At 39.9% G+C, this 9569-nt stretch overlaps 1 protein-coding gene across 2 annotated transcripts; it reads left to right on the top strand.

The window, feature by feature from the left end:
* Window positions 1-237: 237 nt before the first annotated feature.
* On the top strand, window positions 238-8040 carry cenpk (centromere protein K). Of its 2 annotated transcripts, none has more exons than XM_083765476.1 (10): window positions 238-381; window positions 2348-2535; window positions 3034-3087; window positions 3606-3669; window positions 4267-4328; window positions 5985-6067; window positions 6197-6295; window positions 6460-6571; window positions 7024-7056; window positions 7879-8040. In XM_083765476.1, the coding sequence occupies exons 2-10, from the start codon at window positions 2380-2382 to the stop codon at window positions 8032-8034; spliced, it is 819 nt and encodes a 272-aa protein (XP_083621602.1). In that variant the 5' UTR covers window positions 238-381; window positions 2348-2379; the 3' UTR covers window positions 8035-8040. The 2 variants fall into 2 exon arrangements, with proteins under 2 accessions (XP_083621602.1, XP_083621601.1); XM_083765475.1 differs by lacking the exon at window positions 238-381 and adding an exon at window positions 1272-1474.
* Window positions 8041-9569: the final 1529 nt, after the last annotated feature.

Raw genomic sequence — 9569 nt, 5'->3', positions numbered from 1 at the left:
TAATGTTTTTATTCGTCAATACTGGAGACGCTCTGGAACCCTATCAAGGACCCCTGGGGCTGGGGGTCCCGGCCGGATCCCACTTCCAGAACCACTGTGTTACATGTTTGCGCATACTGTGCAGTTGTGCGCAGTGTTGGGGTTCTACAACACATTTTGCACTGTCCCTTGAAGCCGCGCGTAACGTGACGTCATCAATGTTGGGCGGTATTTATTGTTTTGAAAATGAATCGTTGTGTATGTCTGCTGCGAACAAAATAAGAGAGCACAATACGAATACCGTGTAATTCTGATGAATAGCATGTCCAAAATTGTGTAAATATAGCATTTTTCACGGCAGCCTGCCTCAGCAATGACCAACGCCAGCCAATCTTCATCATAGTAAGTGAATGACGACACGACAGACTTTTTTCCCGTTCCAACAAGGTTTTGGTTTGTATCATAGAGTAATGGTACGATTTAATTCCTTACAGACTACCAGTAGCCTATCTGCTGCTCGCGAACGAGTCCGCACATATTTGTAAACAATGTCGTGTGCGAGGCTAGCCTTCTAGGCTAAACTAGTTACCTTTTCTGTATTTGGTCCCACAGAAAAGGTAAACTAGGGTTAGGGTCCCCTCCCGAAAGGTGATAGACCTCTGCACACTTGAACCCCAGCATCCACAATTGGCTAACATTAGCTAACCTTTGGCTATATAGAAGTGTCTATTTGTACGTCTCTAAATGTTTTGATGAATTGAACAAGGTGGACCCTCTTGTAAACAAGTGTAACGCTTTACTGGGTCGTCCACTCACAGCTAACAGTCTTTGTATTGAGTTGTGCTTGAAATGTACTGTAATTCTGCAAACTGTTTCAATCAATAAAATCTGGATGAGAGTTTCGAATGTTATGTCACCTGTTTCAGGGGCTATTTGCTCCATACACATTTCAGTTTTCCAATAAACTCTGTCAAGAGTGCTGTCAACTTGTCAAGCTATCCTTCCTCTACCTCTTTCTGGAGGTAGATCTCATCTTTCCTACTTCTCTCTGTATGCTTTTGAGCTGGCTGCTCTCCATCCATGCACAGTAATTGAAAACTGTTTAGTGTTCTAGTTTATTCCTCCACACATTGACACTACAGTGAAACATTGTTTTTTTTTGAGGGGCGCGCCGCCTGCCCTGGCTTTTGAAATTACGTCATGGCAGCCAAGTCTATGGACTTTAGTTTTAATGTTTGTTTAGAGCACTTTAAACTAAAATCAAATGGAAGCCAAGTCTATGGACTTTTAATGTTGACAGCAGTTAAACATTGAAGACGTGAGATGTCATGTGGCCAATATAAATACCTGTGACTGGATTTGTTTTATTAATTATACAATAACACACTGACTCTCATAACTTATAGTGGCAGTGAATCTGCAATGAATGAAAGTGACTGCACTGTCTGCAGGCTTCTGCATGTTGCAGCCACAGTGGACACCCCTCACTTCACGAGTATATGTATTTTTCCCTGAACTTAATATGTTTCTTGGAAGGGGTCAATTTTAGTGATGCATTTTAGTGATTTTCGGCCTATTCAGTTTCGGCCCGAATAGGTAGAAAATATATCACTGAATAGTGTATGCAATTATTGCATTCAAAATAACTGAATAAATGTTTTATGGACCCATATTAGTGATTATTATTTTAGTTAAGTTTTGCCATAACCATTTATTTTGCCATAAATCATAGCTTTAAGGTACGGCTATGACAGCAATGGTAGGAAAAAAAATATATATATAATATTAATCATATTCGGGTATTCGGTTTTCGCCAACTATTTCCTGTATTCGGTATTCGGTTTGGGCCAGGAATTTCCCTTTCAGTGCATCCCTAGTCCATTTGGTTACATTTTTAGTTATAAATGTAGGTTTTCCAATTTCCAGTCATGTATAGTGGCAGCTCTCATCTCAATTATTTCCTGTCTGCCCCTTCCTGTACTGTAGAATCAGAATGATTATGTCAGCTTCATTGTCATATCAGGTTCATTGCTATATAGCTACAATTTGCATTTTGCAACACTAGATAAAAAAAACAACAACAATATGTTGAATCTAGAGTTGCAACAACGACCATTGACACCATACATCCAATGATCCAAACAGAAAAGTCCTATCATATTGTATTAAACAATGTTAAACTCACCAACATTGCAGCTGTATGAAAAGCTTGAATTGTCTTTATTTCTATCTCCAAAGTGTTTGTTTCATAAAAATGCACCATAGACTTGTTATGAGCTACTTGCTGTCAATAAATTCTGTGCAGTTAAGCGCTCGTTTTCAATAACACAACCTCCTTCTGCCTCCTGTATTATGTGCAAATTCGTAGGGCCATTGAGTGACTTCCATCGAGTGCCGGGGATGGATCCTGACCAGGGTGCAATGAATCACGACCATGGTTCGATGGATCTCGACCAGGGTGCAGGTCCCACTTTGACCCCCTTCAACAAACTCTCTGAGGCCACACAGAAGGAATTGCGGGACAACTGTGAAAAGCAATTTGAGCAGCTTGATTTGGTAAAAGGATGTCTGAAAGATGGCAATTTATTTTACGGCATATCTATAACTGTAGAGTGGACATGGAGGGCTCAGGTTATGGAAGAGTATACAACAGACAGACCAGATTAAAATGTAGTTACTGTGTAAATGCTATGTATTGCCACATATACGGTAGTATAATGCACTTACTGTCTAAATCATCTGACTCCCCAGTAAAATGTTTGATGGCTTAGGGTAAGTAACACTTGGTTTTTCAGTAGGCTTCTTCCTGGAATCTGATAGATCACCATTGATTGTGTGAAAAGTAGACATTTTGCTTGAGGGTGATGATAGGTCATGGGTTCACTCATAGTTGATCCTAATTTCACATAGTAGATTTCAAGATATGAACATGGCCTAAAATGCTAGCAGGCCTAAAATGCCCAAAATGTCAGATGCCAATGAGCATTAAATACACATACACCATAGGCAACATATCATTAGTGATAATTGGTGTTGTATGTTTTTATTTTTCAGCTGCAGGATGAGATTGTGTCGTTGTCAGATATGCCTGGAGAGACGCTGCCTGAGGTGAGATCATGATCACTTAGGGAGCAAAGAAAGCTCAAGGCTATAGGCAGTAGGCACAATCTCGAAAAATATGTTGGTCGTCTACTATTTCTCCAATTATGAGATGAGATTAATCCTGCAACACCTGTAAATACAATAAATGCAGGTGTGCAAATTACTTTTTATTTTTAAATGAATTATATATGTATGTGTATATATATATATATATATATAATTTATTTATTGTATAATTTGTGGCTCTGTAGGAAGCAAGCTGCCTAAAAGAGGGTCAGTTTGTGTTTGTCTGCCAGTGAGTGTATTTATCTGGAGATAAACTCGCAAACTTATTACTCCCACAATATTTTACATGTATATTTATTTTAAAATGTATACCTTCCAAAGATTTTGAGTCATTCTTCATAGATCCGTCATACTGTAGATAACTCAGACGACGACTCAAGCCTGGCCACCCAAAGTTTGAGCCATACCGTAAACTCTGTACTACTACTAATATATGCTGTTTTTGTTTTAATCTCCAGTCAGTGAACAGACTGATACTGACCAAAAGTGAATTGTCACTGATTCTCAATTCACCGGCAAATTGTAAGTACTGTGATTAACTGTGATTAAGTCCAAAACATACTTAAAACAAAGAAAAAAGAACAGTGTTCCAGTGTAGTTAGTTAAAATTCTTTCTGTGCCGGCTAGCTGTTAGCATTTATAAAGTTCCCAGTGCCACCATACGCAGTTTGCCCGCCCCACACACACACACTTTAGTATTATTAGCACACTGTTTACCTGTCGCCAGAAGTGTTTACATGTCGGGAACGACGCGGTACAAAGGCACACCATGGACAGCTCTCCTGGATTCCGACTTATGGAGGTTTGAAAATCCTGCTTGTAACCGATTTAAACGGTGATCAGATTTAACGTCCCATAGCTGGTGGTGGGGTGTTGCCATAGCAACCGGACAAATGTTAAAAGCTACCGTGGGGCTCAACCATTATATACACAGAGTATATGTTGGGGTCCGTATATATATATATATATACACGAACCTGGCTGATAAGGTCCCCTAGCAGTAGCGGCAGGGTCCGCATATATACGGACCTGGCGCAAAATGTAATAATGTACTGTAATATTATCTGTCAATTAAATTATGTTTACTTTTTGCTTTTACTTATCTGCTTGTTCACCCAGTGAACACACTGGGTGTGTCATCAAAACATCCTGAAGTTTTACGTGAAGCTGTAAATGAAGAGGTAAAGTAAAGCCACAATATCCTTAATTACTTGTGCATGTTTATGGTTATTTTTATACCTGTGTGTAAAGTCTTACATGGATGTACAGCAAACCGTCTTGATTTGCTTCCGATGGTATAGTATTAAAGGATAAACTAGCATAATTGTCTCCACCAGGCCGAAGGCATGGGGGGAGAGTATGTTTTGCACTCCGTCCGTCCGTGTGTCCGTCCGTCCGTGTGTGTGTCCGTCCGTGAGGAGCTAATCTCGGCCACCGTTAACCCGGTCGATGCCAAATTTTGCACACACACTCCCTGGATGCCAACGATCAACCTCTGCCCCAAACTTTCCAGAACGGCCCGTTATAGCGCCACCAGGAGGCCGCTTTGTGCAAAACAAGTTTTTGCACAGTACACCTACAGATTTTGTCCAAACATCACGCAAATTGGTACACAGTCTCTCTAGAGCCATTCAACGAAACCGGTCTTTCAGATTTCTCAGACTCCATCCTGATTGGCTAAGATTGGCTTCCAAAGTTCACAGGAGTGCTCAGTTTCAAACAAAATGCTGCAAACGCATCGCGTGATTTCCGTGAAATTGTGCACCCACATTCCCACTAGGCTGAGGACGAAATGCCACATGAACAATTTCAACTCAGCCTCAAGGTGGCGCTATAACTGGCCCAAAAGTGTTTTTACCTCTAACTGCACGGATCTGTGGATAACTTTGTATGCCAACTCCCTAGAGGCCAAGGAAAAACCTTTGCCTGGAATTTTTCACATCTGCTCTTTATAGCGCCACCAGGAGGCCGACATATGTAAAACACATTTTCTATTATTACTCCTTCAGATTTTATCCAAATTTCACGCAAATCAGTACACATGATCTCCATAGTCATGTGATCAAGACAGGTTTGTTTGATTTCTCATATTCCATCCTGATTGGCCACGATTGGCTCCTACAGTTCTCAGGAGTAGCCCGTTTTGTACAAATCGCCACAACTCCTCAACGCAGCGTCCGATTGCGATGAAACTGCACGCATATTCCCACTAGGCTGAGGAAGAAATCCTGGTGGAGACCTGTGCCCAGAAGGGCACTTTTTCTAGTTAATTGTTTTTTCTTATTGTCAACATGGCCTACAAAGCATATCTTATCAACATATGCAATATGCAAAACGCACAACCAGTGCTTCGAGCCAGACCGGTCTGCAGAAGTCTCATGATAATGTCAATTCATGCGACCAATTCAGGCTAAGAAAAACTATCAATAAATAGAAAAATGTGCTCCTCGGAAAACAGGTCTCCGCTAGGGCAGGCAGCTTTGTGGGCCAGCAATGTTAAACGGCAATTGGACACTGTTCATGATTTGAACCTGCAAAAATTCAAAGCCAAATCTTAGCAATCAGGAGAGGCATATGTCTTGGATCACATGACTATAGGGATACTGTGTATCGATTTGGGCAAAATCTGTAGTAATATCTAAAAATATATTCTTTTTTCAAAAATCAGCCTCCTGGTGGTGCTATAACAAGCCGATGTGAAAAAACGGTAACGGGAAAGTGTACAGGTACACGTGATACCTGTACACTCCAGGGAGTGTGTACAGGTATCACGTCTATCGGGGCCAACGATGGCTTCGACAGTTGACTCACTGCATTGTTCCTTTTTTCGGCCTCAGATGGAGAAGCTGTGCTCAGAGCTTGAGATGGTCCTTTCGTGGAACAAAGCCAAGAAGGAGACGTTGTTAAAAGATTGTGAACGGTAACCTGTCAAATTTCTGTTTATTTTATTTGTTTGCATTTATTGAGAACTCCCCGTGTTGTAATTCCAGTAATAATAGTAATGATGACAATAATAATTATAATACATTCTTTTCTTTTGTTTTTCCAGTGAACAAAAGATTCTGGAGGAGAAACGTGAGGTGTATGAAGCCGCTGTTGCTCACACTGAGCAAATAAGAAAGGCCATAGTGCCTCGTTCAACAAAACAGTAGGTATTCTAGCCTTTTTACGTCTACTGTTTACCTCCTTGTTTTTTATCTAGCAGTACTAATAGGCCAGTTATGCAAGGATGCATTTTACATGCAGCTTTTATATCTCTCTCCCTATATTGTATTTGTGCCTATGTGTGTACTGTATGTATGTACTCCACAGATGGTTGCAGGACCAGTTAGACAAGCATAGGAAATTGGACGCCCACCATAACAAGATTTTGGATATAATGATGAGTGTAATGGAGGAACACTTCCAATTGCCAGACGATCAGGTGTGATGAAAACACAGGATACTAACTGGCACAAAGTGCAGTGGAACTTGTCTTGGTGCAGTGAATTGGACCGTACAGAACAATAGTTAACAAACTATGTAATAGTGTATTATTAACTTAATTATTATTATAATTATGGATTTATAGTTTTGTCCCATGTCCATAATTGGACATGGGACACACTTGTAGCCCTTTCAACACAAAGTGTTTTTAATGCTAATTTTTATATGCAACATAAAGAACATGTTGATAACAATACCTTGTTCTGTGTGTTAGTGTTGCACAATATACGGTATACAACTATTACTATACACATGTATTCTATACATTCAGCAAATTCCCAAGAAAGTGAACGCTATATGAGAGGTCTAGCAATTGAAAATAAACTTTGTTGTCTGTGTGTTTGCATTACCTGTGGCTAAACTCTTTCTGTTTTCCATATGGTTCCACAGGAAGGTCTGCTTCCACTTGAAACAATTTTGGAGGTAAGTTTTGATGTTCTACATGTCTTAATAAGAAGCTTAATGGTGAATGATACCCTTACTGTATACTTAGTTGACCTGATTGCCACATGCTACTTTTTTCCCTCTAAACCTAATCCAAATCTCCAAGCTCACACCGTCTGGCTGTGAGCTTGGAGACTGAGATTGTAGATCTGCTATTTTCACTGAACGTTCACCCCAGAATAGGGACGCTGGGGGTTCATGTGGTTAACTAAGATCACAATAGCATTGAGTCGCCACGACTGATTTCAGTCATTTGAATTCCACCAGTGTTAATTCGGTTGACTAAGATTTTTATATTTAGTCGACTTAGACTAGACAAAGACAAAAATAATAATTCAGATGACTAAATGGGACTAAAACTAAATGGTGTGTTATTTAAAAGACTAAAGGTCCTTTCAAACGGGCAGTGAGGAACGCAGATGACCAGGTGCACGCCCACGTAAATACGCGTGGGTTGTTGCCCCTCGACTTCTCTGCACGTACAGAAAAAAATAATCAAGAATTTGCTGTCAAAATGAACACTGGATTCCACAGCATGTCTTGTATGGAAGCATAATGCACAACGAACATAGCTAGCGCCTCCTATATTCAGCTATTAGTGTAGATTTTCGTCTTTCGTCTTGACCCATTTGACAATGAAAATCGGTATTTGTGTCCTACACACAGATTTTTTGATGATAAATTCCTATTGACAATGAATGAAGAATTTTACGTCATAGTGGCTGAGCAAATCGGCTGAGTGTCTATACATACACCATGAATTTTAATTCTGACTTGACACATTTCCCCCCTCTTCACCAGCACCTGATGAACAAGTCTCTCCAGACACCACATGACCCCTATGTGACAATTGATGAGACGTTCTACCCGCCATACATTGAGATGCTGCTTCGAAACGGCATCGCAGTGAGGCATCCAGACGACAACTTCCAAATCAGACTGGAGAGTAGAGATTGAATGGAACCCGGGACTCAACAATAAACAGATTTATTCGATTCATTGGTAATGTGATATTTAAAAAAGAAATAGGGAAGGGGGGGGGGGGCCCTTCCCTATTTATTTTTTTAAATATCACATTTGTTTTTGTGGAGATCTTCTCAGGGCACCCTCTTCCCCTCACTGTCTGGTTTTTGTATGTCTCTAAATGTTCTGAATTAAATGGTGGACCCTATTGTAAACAAGTGTAATGCTTTTTATGGTGTCAATCAATCAGTTCTCATAGTTAACTGCCATTCAGGATGGAAAATGAAATCCTTTTGGATTTGGGGAGACGTAGTTTCATGAGGGGCTAGTGTGAAGTATAAACAGAAAACGTTCAGTTGGACACGTGCGTCTAAAGACAAACTACAGCTGCCTTCATCTCAGCTAATTTTCTATCTGGCAGGCAATTAATGAGCGATTGTTGTGTGTGTGTGTGGCGTAGAAGAGTGGCTTTTCTCAACTTGATTTATACTATACTATTACTCCACTCTGATGAAGGTACATGTTTGATATATCATGCAGCCTTACTTACTACTTAATAGATCTTTAACTCTTGGGAGTAAAATTAAATCAAATTGACCCTATTTGGTCTATTTGGGTTCATTTTACGCTCTCAAGAGTTAAATTATCGTTAAACATCTCTATTACTTAATTTACCTTGATAAGAAAATGGTTGAAAACCACTACATTATTGGTGTTGAATGGTAATGGTTTTGTTCTCTGTTTTATTAACCTGAATGCAACTTGAGGCAACTTTTGTTATGGTTCATTTTTTAACATTAAAAGTTCAAAGTGCTTTACAGATCTATAGAGAAAAAAATTACACCAAAGGCATAAAACAACATTAAAATAATAGCAGTAATGCAATACAGTGAGGACATGAATAACAAGGATTTTTAAAGCTCAACTAAAAGCAAGAGTGTAGAAGTAGGTCTTGAGCTGTGCTTTAAAAATGTCCACAGAGGCTGCCTGTGTAAGGTTAGTGGGAGTTTGTTCCACGCCGTCAGCCCATAGAAGCAGAAAGCTGCTTCACTGTGTTTTAGTTGCCACATTTAGTTGCCTTCGGCCTGGCGGTGACGACTATAGGCTAAATTAAATAAATAAGCTGTTGTGTTTCACAAAATAATGTCTTGGTATTTACACATTTCCAATATTTGTATAAACTCCACAGATACAAAAGTTCACAGCCCTCGACTAATCAGAGTGACTGTATTTGTTTGAAAATCGGATGTAGGAGTTAAAACTTCAGATTCTCGATGTTTAAAAACATCAAGGCCACTGTGGGCTCATGGCATTTGATGTTGTGAGGGCCAGAAGGCCAAACGGTGGGGGTGGCTAGCCGCAACTTATAATGGGATGAATCTAGAGTTGCAATACCCTCCATTGACTCCCCACTCATCCAATTTGCTTTTGCGATCTGCTTGTATTAAACATTAAACTCACCAAATTGCAGCTGTAGGGCAAGCTTGAATTAACCTCTTTCAATCTGCTAAGCATTTGTTTCATAAAAA

Source organism: Protomyctophum parallelum, assembly GCF_964188405.1.
Source record: "Protomyctophum parallelum genome assembly, chromosome: 5".
NCBI lineage: Eukaryota > Metazoa > Chordata > Actinopteri > Myctophiformes > Myctophidae > Protomyctophum > Protomyctophum parallelum.
Note: the sequence above shows the minus strand (reverse complement) of the source record. Positions and strands in the feature narration are given on the sequence as shown.